The following is a 19,274-nucleotide window of genomic DNA, read 5'->3' on the forward strand; positions in this document are numbered from 1 at the left end:
CGTCCACACAGCTCTCCGAACTGTGGCGAAAAGACGTTTCCGCCCACGAGAAAGATGGCGGCCCCCTTGCTAGAGCAACTGTCGGAGTCTTTAGGTTCCCCGGAACCAGCGATTCGACTCATTTTATCTATTTTAATCGGTGAGTTTCTACCCACGATTCACTTACAGGTTGTTGTCGCGGTCAGAGGTCATCACACCAACCTGTACGTTAGGTGTGAGCGGCTCCTATGGTGGTGTAACTGTTAAATAGTTTCAGCTAACATAACGCTCACTCAGCTGTGACACTATCCAGTTATCTGTCGGTCTGCTGGTGTTAGTAGCGAAAACATTAGCTTTATATTTAAATCTCAGGCTGCCCCTCAAACAGCAGCTTTATTTCCAGGAAGCACACACCCTCAGAATAGTTTCCCGCACAGCCTCACCACAAACGGCTAACATGTGGCTTTCAGCTGAACTACATTAATTTTCTACCTGTTGGGACTGCCTAACGGGAAGCTAGGATTGTGCAGCAAAATGCATCCTTCTGCACTTTTTTGGAGCTATGTGTGGCCTGCTCGTTGTTGTATGGGATTGGGGTTTTGGGGGCACCGGGGTCGACAATAATAGCTGCAGTGTTGTTGGGAGGGAGAAGCACAGGCTGCCAAAATATGCCCCTTTACTCCCCTTTTTCCACACAAAGCTGTGCAGAGAGGAGACACGCTCTGAGGAGGGGGTTGAACACTGGAACAAGAGCTGAATTTCATTTGACAAGTCTAACTTTACATTTGTTGGTTTAGTGCTTTGGGATTAACACATATAGCACTACTTTAGAGCTGTCAGAGGTGTGTGTGCGCGCGTTCACGTGTAGTTGTCCTTGTGAGGACCAGTTGCCAACCTTGGAATTGTAAGGACATTTTAGCTGGTCTTCTTTTTTGTAACCTTTTGCCTGTTTTGGGTTCAAACTTAAGACTATGTTGCTGAAGCTGTGCAGGGGAACGTGCCATTAAGGACTGCAGTATGTCAGTGTGGGTCCTCACCAAAATATGCCCTATGTGGGTGTGTGAATGGTGTGGGGGAGGGTGCTCCACACTGTCCTTGCTGAACTTTGCTCCAACACATGGACACGTCTGTTTTCCCTCACCTGACTCCAGCCCTGCTATAGACTGAAAGAAAAGGGCTATTCAGACGAGTCTTTGTTTTGAAACTTGTCACCTAACCTGTTGCACGATCCCCGGTCCTGAAGTTGCTTCATGTGCATTGCATAGTAGTGTAGTTCAGTAGTTACAGCTGCACACTACAACGAAAACAAAGTTGCCTCATCTGTTCCATTCTTGTGCATCCTTTTGTGTGTAGGTCAAGTAACTTATAATAAACTGCTGTGTAGGACATCACAAAAGTTAAAACTTTTCCTTAATGGGGCTTTTGGTTTCTACTTGAAGCCTGTAGGATTTTGCATTCAAGAGATTCAGTGGCTTTTCACCCGATTCTTCAGATTGCAAAAGTTTAAAAGGATAAAGCTGGCGCTATTACATACTTTTCTACAAATACCCCTGGAAAAAACAATGTGTTAATCTGTCTTTCAATGCTTTCTGACTTCCTTACCCCATCTGTGGCACTTGGCCCAAAGTTCTTTTTGGTCCTCCTGATTTTTAAACTCTTAAGCCACCAGACACTGGAAGCCAATGTTTCTCTCACAGAGGTGTATAAAGTACAGCTTAGTATTAAAATGCTGCTGTTAACAGATGGTAGTAAATATGTATGGCAGCAAGATGTTGCGTGTTCGGCTTAATAAAAGTATAACCAGAATGTAGGCTAGATATGAAAGAGCAACATTGTCACTGCTACGTTAAATTCCTGAAGCTTTGAGCTGAGCTAAAACATACCCTGTTTGTTCTCCATGTTTGCCTTTAATAAGCACCATAAACACAAAGTGAATGCCGTGTTGTAGGGCAGAACAGGAAAAAGGTTTGCATGTTCTCCTTGTACATGTGTGCTTTTTCCTCGGGGTACTCCGGTTTCTCATAGGCGATTCTAAATTGATCATGTTGACCATACGTGTGTTTCTGAGAATGTGTGGTTGTCTGTCTCTTTGTTAGCTTTGTGATGGGCAAGTGATTGGTTTCATGTGCATCTCACCTTTTTGGCCTTTAACACCTGGCATAGGTTCCAGCTCCCCACAGCCCTAAATTAGCCTGAAAAAATAGATGAATACAAATGATGTTGTTTTAAAAAGAATCTGAGGTTAATTTTACCCCAGAGTTCTACAGTCGGACCGCTTCTTGCAGCCAGCAGTCGCCCCTTGGTAGCCAATTTAAGGCACTTTTGCCTTGGCTTCACTCTTCAGACCAGGACCACACTGTTTACTGGAATATTTTTTTAATTGCTTGAGATTACATTTTGCAATAGTTGCCACAGGACCACAGAAGGACCAGCCAAAACAAATAGATGACCGTGTTCCTAAACGAGGGGCTACCTCTGTAGCTTAGACATGGTGCAATTATGAAAAGTCAGACACAGAGCAGAAAACCGTACTTGAGTTGCTGCAACTTCTGCAGAAAATTGGTCCCCACCACAGACACTGACACAACAAACCTCTTCTACCACCTTAACAAAAACTGTGTATCGAGTACAAATAAGAAGCAAGACGAGCCGTCAGGTCGTCTGGTGACCTGTCCGGGATATTCCCTGTGACAGGTGGGATAGGTTCCACGACCCAGAATTAGACTAGTAATTAGTGAAATGAATATGTGGATATCCTGACTCGGTCTGAATAAGAACTTTTTGTTTGAGTTTATTTGTTTTTGTGGATGGACTTGATCTTTGCGTCTCACAGATTACAGCTGACACAGATGGTGGTTTGCTGTTATTCATTATCCTTCAAATGCAGAGAAAAAGTTAACATGCATACATTTTTTTAACATTTTAGATTTATATCATATAAATATCTTTAAGTTTTTGTTACCTCACCTCAAAATGGTTCACGCTATATAAAAGAATTGGTCTTTCGCCGTGGAGGTAATCTTTCTCCTTGAGATGCCTGACTTCTCACAACGTGGCACACAAACCCACCAGTGTTAGTTATGCGCTACCTAGAAGGTCGGTGCTAGCGCCAGGAGAGATTAAAAGTAGCCCACTCGGCTGATATGAAGAACCACACTCGAGTTCCCATTAACATATTTTCCTGTTTCTCCTTGTGTTTTTCTGCAGGGTATCCCTTTGCTGTGGTGTACCGGTCGTTTTTGTTCAACCAGACTCCCACAGTTATCCATTTATTCCACACGTTCTCTGGATTGGCTCTAGCAGCATTCAACTTTGGTGAGATGATGTGGCATGTCTCCAAAGACCTGATTTATCTTTTATGATTTCAAGTGAATTGCTCTCATGTATGTTTATCGTAAATGCATAAAAGGATCTATACATTTGCTGTTATTAACCAAAACGTGGTATCTGTGTCTCTTACATCTAACAGTCTGTTGATTGTACTCTTTTTAGAGATTTGTTTTTAACCTGATTTTGAATTCTGTATTGTTAACATTCCTGTTAAATCGCTGACAGTGATCTTGTTCCTTTATTTTTGGTTAAGCTTTTCTGTGTTTCTTTTTTGTGTAATCGTAACAAATAACAGTCTGAGGATGAATCGAGTCAGAATTTCTAAGGTTAAAGCTCTCAACACGTTTTCAGGATGTTCAGAGTCAAGTTGTTTTCTGTTAAGTCAATCATTGCTTTTTATTTTTCCAACAAGAAAAAGGGCGAAATTATTCAGTTTTCAGTTTTCTATCATCTAACAGTAGAAAAAGTTTGGCACTGTGCCTGGGACGAGACTGGCGGGGGATAAAACAATGAGCAAATTATAGAAGTAGTTGCAGATTAATCTGAATGTGAATTGAGTAGGAATATTATAACATGAAATAATGTTTCTAATTTCGAAATTGAATGTTTGGAGTGATGCTACGCTTTTTAATTCATTTTACCGGTATTAGAGTTGTTACATTTACTTATGATTATTTTGATGGCATTATCATTTTCTCCATTACTTGCAAATCATAATTTGCAGCTGTCAGGTTTACTCTGAAATTGAACACATTTATTATTTCACACTTTGAGGAAAAAATCGGAGGTGTGGACATGTTGAAGTGCGCTTTAAATTTGCAGCTGTCCAAATTTATGACTAAGGACGGAGACACTTTGACTTAAAAAAAAAAAAAGGAGAAGCTGGACTTGAACAGAAAGCACTTTTGCCTCATTTTCTTTTAAATGCAGTGCAGTTTTAATGCCTCTTTTAAAACCGCACTGAAGCTTTTATGGATTAGTCATCGAGTTTTGTCAAGTCACAGGGTAGTAAAACGTCCCCACCTTCAGCTATGACACTAGATTGAGTTCCTGTATGTAACCAGCTTTGTTACCCGTGTGTTGCATATGATGCAGCGAGCTGCCACTGATTATTAAAACATACTTGGCAGTCGTTTTCTTGCTCCAATCAGTAGCAATAAAAAGCTTCTCAGAGCCCAAAGTGATCCACCAATTATTGGACAAGTAAAAATGCCAAATATTTTCCACTTCAGGCATCTGAAATGCTCAATGCAGTTATTTGATGTTCTTCTTTGCCTTCAAAAAATAGTAAATTGAGTTAACATTTTTTAATATTTCAATATTTTTGGAATAAAACAAAAAATGTTAATTTTTTAGGCTGTCACATAATATACTTTCTTTTAAAAAGGGTTACTTTTTTTTTTTTTTGTTTTTCAAAAATAAAAAATACAAAACTGAAAATAATCATTAGTTGCGGCCATTACATTATTATTATTATTATTATTATTATTATTATTATTATTATTATTATTATTAAAAGAAAAGCAGCTCATATTCAGTCTGATAACTAATAAACAACACGTTGTTTCAGGCAAACAGAAAGCTCATCAGGACAAATGTCAAACTTATAACACTCATTGTACCTTTTGTAGACCAGTTTCTTTTGGCACATCCACTTTAAAAAGCATAAAGTTTATACCTCAACTACCACAGTGTTTATAAATAATTAATACTAAGAAATAATCCAGGCTGTAATTTCCTGTGGCAGCAGCAAGGTCTTCTGCACCCCCTCCTGTCCACCACAGTAGGCTGTTTGTACCACCAGTGGGGCCTGCCCCTCAGTTTGAGGTCTGTTGCTGGAAGACTAAGAAACTGAGTGGCTTGTGCTTGCTGTTGGGAGAGCGGTCTGCTGGAGTAGTAAACAAACTGCCAACATTGATTTCTTTCTCTTTTCTTTATTTTGTTGTTGCTGCACTTGGATTTTACAGCAGGTCTGTTGTTTTACCTTTCTCCTCGAGTTCGTTTCAAGTCAGATGTTGTCATGTCATCGTCTTGTTGTCCTCTCTCTGTCTCTGCCAATTCTCAACTGTAGAGGAAGAACACTGTTGTCATGTCACACTTGACTACACTCTCCATTTTCCCCCACTCACCGTGTCCGTCTCTTTTTCTTTTTCCAGGCTCTCAGCTCTATCACTCCGTAGTATGCGTCCTTGTCCAATTTCTGATGCTGAGGCTCATGGGAAGGACGGTAACAGCCATCCTGTGCAGCTTTACCTTTCAAATGGTGAGGGTTTATCTCTGCACTGCTGTTTTTCTCGCATGTACTATATTGTGATTCAGGCTTACTTTGTAGCAGCAGCCCCCTCCTTTATCCATAGGACACTTTTAATGCAGTTTGTTCCACAAGTTTAAAATCTGATTTCTTTATCTGCATTTTCTGGTCTACTCTTTGTCTTGTTGATGTCTAACTACTGTTTGTTTCATTTATTGAAGTAGGTCTGTAATCTCACGACACATTCACACGCTTCCTTTAAGGAAGTGGCACTTTTTACATGCTTTATGATGCCCATAGTCTGACAAACTACGAGTACGTTCATAAAAAGAAATGTGCCAACTCTGTATTTTCAAACTTTAAGCAGCTTCCTGTGAGTCCTTTCTTTCCTCAGGTTTTCTGTAAATCTAAAAAATAAAACAGCTGCTCACCCTATATCTGATACCCGAATGCCATCTTCCTACAGTTATACCTACTAGCGGGGTATTATTTCACAGCCACAGAGGAGTATGACATCAAGTGGACTATGCCACACTGTGTCCTCACACTTAAACTTATCGGTGAGTCAGTAATCGTTTTCCTTTTTTCCTGCTGATGTCATTACAACCTCCTGAAAGGCTGCACGCAGGGCCTTTACATGCTTTAAGCTGTTTTTAATCAAGTGCTCCTGATAGTAATGGTGCCTTTACCACAGTCTCATAGACAAATTTGTGTTTTCTGATTGCAGGTTTGGCGTTTGATTACTATGATGGCGGGAAGGAACCAGTGAGTTATTGCTCTGTCTTGCTTTAGCTTAGAGGCTTTCTTAACATTATCTTTGTTAGACCATGTAACAGTCATTTCTGTATTGTGTTTTTTGTGGGGGAGGGTTTAATCTCTGCATCAGCAGAGTCACATCTCTAAGTTCGTTTTTTTTTGTTTTGTTTTGTTTTGTTTACACGAGCAGGGCTGTTTGCGTAAAAAGTTAATTATAGAAAATATTTAGAGTCATGTGAAAAAGACTTTTCATTGTATGCTGTGCAGTCCTGTGGAAAAAGTTCACCCCGTGATTCAGCAGCTTGTAGAACCACATGTGCAAAAATAATTTGAAATTGTTTTCTGTGTAACTTTATCAGTCTCTCACATCGCTGTGCAGGAGCTTTTTGCTGCGCTCTCTTTTCGCAACATTATTATAGTTCATTGAGGTTTGCATGCATTTGTTTATGCTTCTGTAAAGTCCCACCACAGCATTTCACCACCACCACCCTAGCACGCGGTTGAGGTCTGGACTTTGGGCCATTGCAACACCTTGATTATTTTCTTTTTCAGTGTAGATTTGCTTTGCTTGGAAACATCGTCCTTGGGCTTCAGCAAAGCTTTAGCTGTCAGACACATGGCCTCACATTTGACTCTTTAAAAAAAAAAAAAAAAAAAAAAATCTGAAAAACACAGACGAGTTCATGGCCGACTCAGGGACTTAAAAGTGCCCACGTCACGTGGCTGCAAAAAAGCCCAAATCGTTACACCTCCATTACTGTGTTTAGTAGTTGGCATGAGGCTGATGTTCTGCTTGTTTTACCTGTGCGTTATTCCTAAGGGCTTGTGGTTTGTTCAGCTCTGACTTTGCAAGCCTAACCTGTGCCATCATGTTCTTTTTAGAGAGAAGAGGCTTTCTCCTGGCTTTCTCTTCCCAGATAAGCCATACTTGTTCAGTCTCTTCATAACCGTAGTGATACGATCTTTACGTTTAAGTTTCCCTGAGCATCTCGCAGTCTGACTTTGGGGTGAATTTAGTGAGCTGTCCACCTCTGGGAAGATTATGTTCTCCAGAATACCAGCCTACCCAAAGTCTCACTTACTGATGGTCTGTTAAATAAAGCACATTTGATTATCACCACGTGGCAGCTACTTGCCCTCTTAATTCACTTACAAGCCGTAAGGGTGTACTTAGTTTTTTTACATGACTATTTTTTTTTAATCAGTTAAATAATTGTAGTAAAATATGAAGTAATCAGAAATGCCTTTTGGTGCCTACATGTTTCATACAGATGTGTAGGGAAGTAACCAAAGTAGACAGCAAACAATATGCCAGTGTTGCAGTTTCCACAAGGGATATAGAGTTTATGATCAGAGGCGGAGCTGCATGCCTCTCCATGCCATTTTTATGCCACTACACTACAGTGCGCTCATGTGCTTTAGGCTTAATCCAGTGGGACTTGAGGCATAATGGGTACCAAGCGCCCAGTGTCCTCAGCGACATGAGGACTAATTGCAAAACAAACAATTGTTGCAATTGTAAGAAGTTGGTATATAGTAGTAGGACTGCCTCAGGCGCTGCAAAGCATTGGGCAGTTGGAAGCAGGTTTTCCTGTTAGACTACTAAAACGACGTGAAACTAAAGGACTGAAAGCAGGTCTACCAGCAGCTCAAAGCGACAATAAGAAATCTTTATAGTCGGGAGGATCTGCGCTGATCTTCTTCTCAGCCTTCTCTGCTTTATGTCTCACTTAGCTCAGGCTCTCTCTTAGCTACAGTACTGTGATAGGCACTGTAGTGCTATCACTACAGTGGTTTTCTTCATGTTACTCCAGACTCATTAATGCGTCTCCCCATTTCCCTGACTTCACCTAACCAGTCCATTAATAATCACGTTACAACAATAGGTGTTACTGTTTCTTAGTTTGAATTCTCTCTTTTGCTGTTGGCACATCTATGGTGGCTGTTAATTACCCACACTGCTCTCTCTTTCTAATCTGAGGATTTTTGCTTTTCACTCAGTTTTTTATCTCTTATCTGCATAGACGCCATTCATCGATGTCATTACTCAGTACTGCAGCTGAATGCTAAGGGTCATACACGAGTACACTGTTTACAGCCGTCAGCTGAATGTCAGTTAATGAGTATTTAGTGAAGCCCTATTTGTCTTTTATTCAATTTAATGTCTGCTAACCTGCCTTTATTCTGAGCCTTTTAATGTCCATTTGGTTTTTCCCTCTTGCTTACTGGCCACATCTTTAAATTCCAGTCCAAGCTGAGCGCAGAGCAGAAGGCGTCGGCTCTGCGGTCCGTGCCCTCGCTGCTCGAGGTGTGCGGCTTCTCCTACTTCTATGGCGGTTTCCTTGTGGGTCCCCAGTTTACACTGCGCAGCTACCAAAGACTTGTGGCGAGGGAGCTCACAGACTGCCCTGGAAAAGTTCCCAACAGGTTAAATAAAAATGAACTGAACTATAATCCTTTATTAGATCTCTTTTAAACGGGGAAAAGCAACTTCCCAGTATCAAAGCCCTTCAATTAACATTATTAAAGTCTCTTTATCTCTCCTTATTTCTCTCAGTGTTGTACCAGCTATGAAGAGGTTTGCTCTTGGTTTCCTCTGCCTGGTGATATATGCGATATTTAGTCCTCATTATCCAGACAGCTACTATTTAACAGATGAGTATGAGGTGAGAACAGCAATAGCATTCCCAATAATCACGATATAAACAAAGAAAAGATTTTTTTTTTCTTTTTTTTCTTCTTTTTTTTAAAATGTCTTAATTGCAAAACAATTTGCTTTCCACAGGCGCAGCCATTCTGGTATCGCTGTGTGTTCATTCTCCTGTGGGGCAAAATCATTTTGTATAAATATGTCAGCTGTTGGGTTATAGCGGTAAGTAGACTCTTGATCTTGAGCAAGTACCTCATTGCAAACAACTAAAAGCTAATAAAGCGTCAGTGTGAAACTGCACAAGGTGTCGGCAGTATCGCCAGTTTTGCATGCATTCATACATTTCTTTAAGGCACACCTCATTTAGCGTGAAGTCCCAGTTAATCAAGTTTGTGTGCTTCATGGTGTGATCTTACATGAGCCAGTAAAGTGCACGCTTTATGTGTTACAGGAAGGTGTATGCATATTAACTGGACTGGGATACAATGGAGTAGTGGATGGTAAGCACCAGTGGAACGCGTGCGCCAATATGAAGGTGTGGCTCTTTGAGACGACGCCACTCTTTGGAGGAACCATTTCTTCTTTCAACATCAACACAAACGCCTGGGCTGCCAGGTCAGTGTGCAGTCTGAAATCTGAGACGTTCTTTAGCTGGTATGCAAAGCCATGCTATAAAAGTTAAATATTTGCTTGGATGATAATGGGGAGAGGGAGGAATAACAGCCCAATCCAATATGCATACTTGCCAGTCTGTCAGTAAATAAATAAATAAATTACCAAAGCCTCTGCCTTTCTGCAGTTTAACAATAAAAGAATCCTCACACAGGTGGGTGAAGGCATGCTGGGAGGATTTTAAAACTTTGCAATTAAAGACAATTATTGACAGTTTTCGTGCTGAAGATTCATGCGTGAAATTCTTTGAAAGCGTGGCAGTTTTACGACAACCGCCGCAGTGCGCAAAGCAATTTACTGAACATACAGTTTATTTCATGCTCTGTTTTAACAACATTAACCAACCCACGCTTACTTTCTCTTTCTACTCCACGACACTCCTTCAGATGTAGAGTGGCAGTAGAAACTGGCTCAAATGGAAATTAAAGTGGCTGGGATGTAGAAATGCAACCTATAAAGTCAATTAGGACTTAAGGGGGTATTATATTGGAACTAGTTGATGGAGCGTTTTCAGGCATTTGGTAGATGTATCACAGGCTTGACATTTGCTGGGCTCATTGTGTAACCTATAAAGGAAGTCGTATTTTTAGCCTAAAATGCACCACTTCTGAGTTACTCCTGGCGCACACATGAGAAGTTTTAATAATGAAAGGCTTCAGATGCACTGGTTAATGTGAGGCTATGTTATGCTGATCTTTTTGAGGGGTGTGCAATTAAATTCATGAAAGATGCAAGAAGTCACAAACCTTAGGGAAACGAAGGCAAAAGGTTCAGCGTTCTTATACGCGTATAAAATATTAAACAGAAGGGTCGTCTGAACATATGTTAAGTGTTCAGATTCAGAAGTGCCACACTGCTTGGCAGAAAATATCAGGCTTTAGATTTTAATTTAGAACAAAAAAAGAAAAAAAAAACCCTCCAGAAAAATCCTCAAAATAAAATGCTAATTGGAGTTTCAGTCCACTACTGTGGTTTGAATATATACACATGCAGCAAGGTCATGTGCTTATGAAATGAAGCCAGTCCGACCTGAAATGATTTGAAAACACACCGTGCATTATACTACAATCATTGGTGTCTTCATTGCGCCACACAGATCTGGGGTTTAGTCTTTGCGTTGTTTTGTTTTGGTTTTTTTCCAAGCCTACAATTGCTACAAGTGTATATCTGTCCCATAGACCGTATATGCCAGATGTACATAGCCACTGTGACATCACCTTTTGGTTTGTGGTTCACGAGTTCAAGTCTCAAAGATAACAATTTGCCCTTTGCTATCTTTAATGTTCTGCTGCCAGAGGTGACTGTATCTGGATCACGTGGTGGATTCCTGTCTTAGCCAACAGTAGCAGGTTTAGCTAGTAAACTTTATGAGTGTCTGACACAGACTTATAGTAAGCTAGGAAAATGCTATAATTTCAGTGACTTAACTGAAGCAAAGACTCCTTGGAAAGTGTTGCGTTTTTTTTTTTTTTTTTTTTTTTTTTTGTTTGGTTTTTTTGTGGGGGTTTGTGTGTGTTTTTAAGAACACACAGGAAAGCCTGTTGTTAGCTGTTAGCAGACGGCTAACAGCTACACCTGCTTGTGTCAGGACTTGTGCTTGTGTAATTAGTCTCTCAAGACTGTTTCACCCTCTGTACGGGTGTCACAAAGGAAGAAGTAGCAAAAGAATTGACTGTTTGTTGTCACCGAACCTTCATGTGTTTGGATTTTTGTTCATCAAGTAAGTGTTGAGTTTTCAGCTTTGGTATCATTTTTGTCACTCCCAGTTGTGACCATCGTTCCTTCATCGTTGTTGCCAACCTAGTTAGCTTTAGTAAAGTTTCAAAGACTTTTTAGATACTTCTTAGTTCAGCAGGCTGAAGGACCAGCATATGCCATGGCAAGATGTCCGTTGTCGGTCGGTCGGTCTGTCAGTTAGTTGTTTGTCCACAGTTACTGCTCCTCTACAGCACTGGTCAGAATTTAAATAGTTAACTTTTTGGAAACTGGGACTGTTGTCGAGGTCTTCACCAATAAACCAAACTCTCCTATAAGCTTATTTGTGTGGCCCTCTACAACAGTCCCAGTTTCTCGTGTGGCCCCTTGGGGAAATTAATTTTCCAACCCTAGGTCTTCACCCATATTGTGGTCAAGGTTGCATTTACAATAAACTGAACTGTGAATGATTGTGAACTGCTGCATCACTGATGTTCTGATTTCTTGTTTATCTGTGCATCTACAGTCTATAGACATTACTGGCTGTCATGCAAGTTCTTGCTTATTTCACTGAGTGGCACATCACTGTCAACCTCCCAACCATCATTTTCACCACTTCTAGCTTTCTCTGAGTCACCTTTGGAAATGTCAGTCTATTCAAAATCACAGCATGGCCCTTATTTTAACATTAGATAGGGTCCTTAGCCAAAGCTTTGAATATTGAGTTACTATTGGATCCAAACAGTATTGTGTCCTGGTATTCAGGATCACTCAGTTTGTGTTTGTGCGATTGACAGTGGGGGGGATGGAAGCTGTTAATTATCTGAGAGGCGCTTTGAAGTGTACTGGTGCTTTTACACAGCACCACCTCATGTACCCCCTGGTCTGGTCCCGTTCCATTCAGCTAACACTGCAGCTTCACACCTGTATGCAGTATAGAAGAAGAAACTCTGGTTTGAGGTTTGATTTTTAAGTTGTTAGAATGTTCCAGTCTGGGTCACAGTTAGTCCTTTTAGTACAGGACATAAAGTTGTTGGGTTTTAATATAACTCAGTTGCTATGCAACAACAAATTCAAGGTGAATGAGTGCTCGCCAGCGTGACAGCTGATGCATTAAGCATGTTTGGCAGCCTGGATTTCCAGTTAAAGAGATAATCTATAACTCTAACTTCTTTATAAGAGACCAAATAAAAGACGAGCACAGTTTAAGGTTTTATTTAACTTGAAAATGTCACACTGACTAAATCTAAAAATCTCAGAAGGATTAAATTAAGCTCCATCAGTTTCTTTTCGCACTTCTTATTCCAGGTGCCTGGGTGGTGGAGCCCATCTCAGCTGTGATAGGTGGGGATACACCCCGGCCAAGTCATAAACTATTATAAGAAATGGGTTGTCCCCTAAAGAGGTCAATCAAAGAAAACACCACTAAAAAATGATGTTTTGTTATTAAAACAGGAACTTGAATTTTAAAGAAAAAAGGGAGAGCTCAACCAGCAGTCATTATTAGGTATACCTCTACTCTATTACCATGGTGTGATCCCCTTTTAGACTTTGGTATAGGTTCAAGAGGGTGCTGGAAACATTCCTCAGAGATTTTTGGTCCATTTTGACATGATAGCATCATAGTTGCTGCAGAGCCGGTACCGCTCTGTGGCCCAGAGTTTGTGAACTGCCATTATAGAGGATTTTTGTGGTAAAATCCCAGTACATAAGCAGGTGGTTTTATCCACCTGTATAGATCTATTTTAACCAGCACACCCTCAGACTCCTCTTTCATCCAACGGGGAATGAATGGAGCAGCAGATATGTAACTCAAAAGACAGAAAAAAGTAATTAAGATAGAGAGAGAGTGTGTGTCTGTGTCATCTTTTGAAAATAAAGTGCTGTGTCATAAAATGAGTCTAAATGAATTGACTAAAGCGAGCGAAGTAGTTGGTAATGTGGTAGAAACCATAAACCTGTGTGTCCAATTTGTGGAAAGTGGATGAAGATTCACAAATTGTTGTTTAATTTGTGGTTGTGGATACAGCCAGCTCATTTTATTATTATTTTTTTCCTCTTCCTTCTTCTTTACAAAGACATGTGTTCAAGCGGTTGAAGTTCCTGGGCAATAAGACTTTATCTCATGTGGCCACGCTCTTCTTTTTATCAATTTGGCACGGCCTTCACTCCGGGTACATCCTGTGCTTCTCCATGGAGTTCTTCATCATCACCGTGGAGCGACAGGTCAGTTACAGGGTGCAGAGCTGGGACTGGGTAACTCGAGCTGTACGTTTTACTCAGAAAGTAGTGATTGTGCTCTGTATAAACTAAGAGTGTTGCATTTAATGTATATTGATTAAAACTGTGGTATTAGCTCTGTTATAAACTGAGTGGTGATGCTCTTATTGAATTTACAATAGTCTGCTACTATTGATTAAATGCACATTACTAATGAGAATAATTGTGACTTAAGGTTATAGATTCATTCTTCTATCTTGATGTGAACTGTGTGTGTTTGTGTGACAGGCCCAGGCACTAGTAAGGGACAGTCCTGTGCTGACAAAGCTGGCCAACAGTGCACTTTACCCACTCATCTATGTAGTCCAGCAGTTTATCCACTGGCTCTTCATGGGGTATCCTCTAGTGGCATTCTCCATCTTCAGTTATGACAAATGGCTCAAGGTAAATCCAGAAGTCACAGTTCTCTTGGTTCCTTCTTTCACTTCTCTTTTAAAGGAACCCCTGACCATTCACTTAGGGCAGCATTTCATGCATTTTAGCCGCACACAGAACAGGAAGTTTCAACTATAAGATGTTATTTTTCAAATAAATTCTCTTTAAATACAATTTGAAATTTAACTGTGCTGAATAGGTCAAAATTCCCTGTAAAGGTGTAGATGTGAACCCAACCCTACCTTCGGTCTTTCAATCCTACTTCAGTGGATTTGTGGTGCCACATTTGTGTCCATGGATCAGTGATTCTCAAACGCTTTTTATCAAGGCCTCAGCTAAGATAAGAATATTCTCCATTCACACCCACAGATATTTATGACAGAACCACAGTTTTATGAATCCTATCAATAAAAAAACAATAGCATATAAGTATAATGATCATAATAGCACAAGTGAACTTTTGTTTCCTTTCCCTTAGGCACAAAAAATAATTTATTCAAATTAGTTCCGCTCATTATTTTTCATATTTGTCCACACCCCACCTGCAGCGATTCTGCGTCCCACCTGTGGTGCTACGGGTGTTTTGTATTTGGCTATGCAAAGTCGAGCTATCACATATAGATGTGCTCACATGCTGTCCTCAAAAAATAACAAACAACAAACCCTCGATGGTAGAATGCTGATTTAGAGAGCATAGTTCTCCACAAAGGAAAGGGAGTGCCAAAAATGATCAAAGATCAGAAAAGCAGGATGAGCAGCTGCAGGGAGCGGTGTCCATTATCTGAAACACTGTTTCACTTCACTGTGTTTGTGCTGTTGTGGATCCCTTAGCTTAGCTCCTGATCAGAGGACAGTAGTCTCAACAGACAGTCCATGTGTGTTTGACACTGCCCCCTGGTGACGGTACACAGCTACAACATTTAGATGAGGGTATTCAAAGTTCTGTGTAGGACTAAAGTTCAACCACATCAGTCCCTTAAAGCATGCCGTGTATAAACATGTGCAATATTATCTTTATTTTTTTTTTAATATTAAATGCTTAATGCACACTTTGAGCCACAAAGGCTGCTTTTTTTTTTTAGTGTGCAGTAATCTTTGGATTTATGATATTAACTAGTTGCTGTGTTTACAAAGTTGCTGTTTGTGACATACCGCTGTGCTGCCCCGATGGCGGAAAACCTGACCACGTCTGTGTCTGTTTAATTTTTCTGCAGCGTTTCAGCAGCAGCCAATAACAAAACCTTAAGTGCTGCACTGAAAGATCTTTTGTGAACTCGACCGCGGAAAGGTCATTTGTGAGGAACACAAACACAATTTTTGTTTGTGCCATTTCGCATCTTTTGTTGTGCAACATACAAAGCACCTCAGACTAGAGGAGAACCGGAGGCGTTTAAGTTTAAACTTGAAGACTTATCGGGTGCTAAAAAAACTGCAGCTATTCATGATACAACAATTGGCACTTCGGTGTGTTGTCACATTGTGTTACAGCAAAAAGTTTCAAAAGTTATTATTCTTGCCAGACAACCGTGTGTGTGTGCGGTGGTGGGTGTTTGTTGTGTTGTTTGTTTGTTTTTGTTTTTTGGTGTTTTTTGGTTTCTTTGTCTCCCCCCCCCTCCCAAGAGGCCTCCGTGTCCTAACTCCCGCTGCGTCGATGAAAAGAAAAGCCACTGAAAAGACTGATGGGATTGAATTTTCGTCTTTCTTTTCTGTACTGCCTTAAAGGAGATTTATAAGGAACAGTCAGCAACAAAGCACAAAAAAGCATTTATTTAGGAAATGGAGTGGCTAAGTGGGTTACACAGATGGTCTGAGAGCTGGAAAACAGCCAGGCAGGTTTCAGCAGAGAGAAACTGAGAGTTGCATGTGCAGATTATGATTTGACTGTTCCGTCTTCTTTCTCTTTCCCCCCTCAGGTGTATTCTTCTGTGTATTTCTGTGGTCACCTATTCTTCCTAGTAGCATATTTAATAATGCCATACCTCCGTAAGGCGCTGGTGCCTAAAAACGAGGGGAGAGAGAAGAAGCAGGAATAAGACTTGATACTAGAACTTGGCATGGTAAGCAAACTTGAACAGCTTTGCTAAGCAAATAAAGACATTTCAGTTGTGCGTGGATTGGTTTTTAACATGTCTGTTTCCTTCAGGTCCATCCATCGTTGAGACTGAATACTCACTTAAGGGAATTGCGACTTCCAAGGAGCAGAACGGAAAATATTTTAAGGCCTTTTAGTAATATATGTCCATGTTTGAAAAGAAAAAAATAAATAAATTTCTATATATTTTTGTGTTTCAGGCGGGGAGAGTGTTTTTATAAACATTTGGTGAGATGTTTACAGGAAATTACCATTGTGCCACAGGGGTTTAATTGTGAGCCAGTCAGGAGCAATTTCCTGTTTTTTGTCTTTTCTTTTTTAAATTTTACCACGTGGGACTCGTTTGGTGTCGACACAGAACTGCACACGCTCACAAGTCATGGGTTCAGAGTCTGTTTTTGGCTCTTTTTTTTTTTGTTTGTTTGTTTAAATGCGTTGTTCTTTATTTCACGTCCACATTGAGCAGGAAGTGTGAGCACACATGTGGCACTTTCTGATGTTGCGCTACGACATGTATAAGAAGATGGATGGTAATCATCATCATCAGGGCTTCTTCTTCCTAAATGGCTGCCAGCGGTTATACAAGCACTCTAAATCACACACTGTACACTAACACCCAACTCTAAATGGCCTTGTATTAATGAATGTTTTTACAGTACATTTGTTCTGGATTTAATTTGATTTGTTATTGGGGGCGGGGGTAAAAATTGAATTTTATAAAGTTAACATGTTTTCTGAAAATGAACTTTTTTGTAGCTTTGGATAAGATTTAATGAAACGATTTGCATTGTTCTCCAGCCTTTCCTCAGTGATGGTTTTCTTCTCGCCACATCTCCTCTTCTCCCTCTGTTCTGTTTACGCCAATCTGTCTTTCTGTCTGCCTGGATTCAAGCCCCTCGACTCTGAAAATGCACAGTTGTGAAAGTGAACAGCCCTACAGTCACTACAGTTAATTGTTTTGCTTCTTTTGGTGTTCTGATTTTATATGAAAAGGGGGAGAAACAGGCTTTTTTTTTTTTTTTTTTTTTTTTTTAACGGGGGGGGGGGTGTAATTTTCTTTTTTTGAACTGGAAGCAAACAAATAAAATGGTGTTTGGGGAGGGGACAGTCCTGGCTACTAAGCCTCCTTTATTCTGAGGGGTGGGGGGGCTGTTATGTCTGATCCATGCATTGCTGGAGAAAGGCCTCTGCCTCTGAGGCCGGTGCACACACACGCACACCCATGGAGAGGACGAACCTCGCTGTAAAGACAGCCCAGATTTTTGGTAATATTTATACATGACACAGTGATTATTAATTGATGTGAACTGCTATTCCAAGAGACTTCTTCTTCATGCCTTACTCCTAAAAGATGTAGAAAGGAACAAAAAAAAATGTATGTGGCAAAGGACATGGGGAGGGTGTTTTTGTTTTTTTTGTAATGTTAAATAAAATGCTGCTTTCAACCTCTGGTTGTAGTTCATATGTTCGTGCTTTCATGTGCCTTACAGGGGCAAAAGGGGGGTGACATGACGTCATTTTGCAGTGTGGACATGGGAGGTTTGTGTGGCAAAACTAATGATCCGAAAATAAATCTTAACAGAAAAAAATAAAAAACTATGGGGCAGCTCGTGTGTTACTCATCTAACCATGATGCTACTGCTGGACTTTATTTTTATTTGTTTGGAGTGGGGGATAAACGTGATGAGATGGATTGCTGTGTTGAGGTCTGAGTCACTCTCAATGTGCGTTCAACAGCAAAAAACAGCCAGAGCAGCAGTCTGGTACGGAGCTGGTGGGGGCCGGAGAGAGAGATGGAGAGGGAGAAGGACGCAGTGTGGGCGGGTTAAGAAACGCCGAGAGGGAGGGGACGTCAGCGTAATATTCCTACCGTCTTTTTTTTGGTCCCGTTCCTCCTCCGTAGAGCCGAAAAAAAAAAAGAAAAAAAACAAGGGCATCCATCGGTGTCTTCATCCTCCTCGCATCTCATCACACAGCCTGGGAGATAAACCCTCCTCTCCGGGTCTTGGGCTGTTGAGAACATCCGCCTGTGTGCGTCTCCACCTGGAGGACTGGGTCGTTTGCAGCCTGCGGGGGGATTGCCGTGCTGTGCCGAGCGGCAGGGGCGTGAGAGGCGGATGCTGCGAGCGTAGAGGCAGGGTACCAACCAGGAGCATCACCGCACTCAGCACGGTAATGTCAGACCTGCATGTTTCTGCTCAAGCAGACCTTCATTTCTGCGACATTCAGCCTGCTCGGGCTCCCGATGCGATGTCTGAACACGGCTATCGGCAGCCATGTACCCGGAGCTGTGTGGTAATGTGTGTCAGTGCAGGCAGGCTGTGATATAAATCGGCTGCAAATTGTCGCATAGTCGCATGTTTCTGCTCCTGAATGTGTGTGTTTGTGTGTCTAGCCTTGAACAACCTGTGACCAGATGGACTCTTCTGTGATATATTTCCTCCTCCTCCTTTTTTTTTTGGTTTAATCTGTGCTGTCCTGTAGCTTTTCGAGGACTGCAGCAGTGAAGGTGAAAACATAATAGAGGTTTCTTATATCAGGTTAGGTTAGGGGGGGAAATGCAGCTGCAGCCACATCTGAAGAATGAGTCCTTGAGGGGTTTTCAGCTCCAACAATCCACAATGAAAACCTGGGAAAACACCCACACTGCCACACACACACACACACCACCTTTTCTCCTGACACACACTCCTGAGCAGGTATGCATGTGATCCACAGGCTATCCTGGGCTCTCAAGCTGAAACCACGCCACTCTCATGATGGTGAACAGCTTCTCGATCGTTCATGTTCCTCCTTGTGTAGCCTCATTTTTTTTTTTTTTGCTGTGTAGGTCTTACATACGTGACTCTTGCACAGTGATGTTTTTGCACACACAGGCAGCACCAGCTGATAGGCCTGATTTGTCTCTCTGTCTTGTTACTGTTCCTGTCTCCTCTCACTGCTGATCAGTTGTTGATGCATGTACTGTATTCCTCCCCCTCTCTCCTCACCCCCACCCTGTTGCCCCTCTCCCCCCTCCTTTTTTTTCCTTTGCTCCCTCAGATGGACAGAATGAATTTTCTCTCCTTCCTCCTCCTTTGCTTGACTTCGGTTGCCATTGGCAACAAAGGTCAGTTCCTCATCCTTTTGACTGTTAATTGTGAAGTATTGAGATGATGGTTTTGAGGCAGGACCGTGGCTGTTTTGGCCCCCGA

The 19,274-nt window shown here is 41.2% G+C and overlaps 2 protein-coding genes across 3 annotated transcripts in view; both read left to right on the top strand.

Annotated features, from left to right (window-relative positions):
- On the top strand, positions 1 to 17,098 carry lpcat3 (lysophosphatidylcholine acyltransferase 3). Its single transcript, XM_006802860.3, has 13 exons — positions 1 to 139; positions 3,187 to 3,294; positions 5,466 to 5,572; positions 6,027 to 6,120; positions 6,288 to 6,325; positions 8,565 to 8,743; positions 8,874 to 8,982; positions 9,102 to 9,188; positions 9,418 to 9,581; positions 13,412 to 13,559; positions 13,842 to 13,997; positions 15,902 to 16,045; positions 16,132 to 17,098. Exons 1-12 carry the CDS (start codon positions 55 to 57, stop codon positions 16,019 to 16,021), a joined length of 1,395 nt encoding a protein of 464 aa, XP_006802923.1. The 5' UTR covers positions 1 to 54; the 3' UTR covers positions 16,022 to 16,045; positions 16,132 to 17,098.
- Positions 17,099 to 17,857: 759 nt separating this feature from the next.
- clstn3 (calsyntenin 3) overlaps positions 17,858 to 19,274 on the top strand; it is a 30,759-nt gene continuing 29,342 nt past the window's right edge. For both annotated transcript variants that reach the window (XM_006802858.3, XM_006802859.3), the window contains exons 1-2: positions 17,858 to 18,252; positions 19,123 to 19,189. In XM_006802858.3, coding sequence (XP_006802921.1) covers positions 19,123 to 19,189 — 67 coding nt within the window. In that variant the 5' untranslated portion in view covers positions 17,858 to 18,252. The remainder of the gene's footprint in view (positions 18,253 to 19,122; positions 19,190 to 19,274) is intronic.

This window comes from Neolamprologus brichardi, chromosome 11 (genome assembly GCF_056152115.1).
Source record: "Neolamprologus brichardi isolate AB-2024 chromosome 11, ASM5615211v1, whole genome shotgun sequence".
Lineage (NCBI taxonomy): Eukaryota > Metazoa > Chordata > Actinopteri > Cichliformes > Cichlidae > Neolamprologus > Neolamprologus brichardi.

Bases quoted from the DNA above. Each gene is read 5' to 3' on its own strand.
- lpcat3 (XM_006802860.3), top strand. From the start codon at position 55: ATGGCGGCCCCCTTGCTAGAGCAACTGTCGGAGTCTTTAGGTTCCCCG. The intron at 6,326-8,564 runs GTGAGTTATTGC...TTTAAATTCCAG, and splicing joins ATGATGGCGGGAAGGAACCA to TCCAAGCTGAGCGCAGAGCA. The intron at 13,998-15,901 runs GTAAATCCAGAA...TTCCCCCCTCAG, and splicing joins GTTATGACAAATGGCTCAAG to GTGTATTCTTCTGTGTATTT.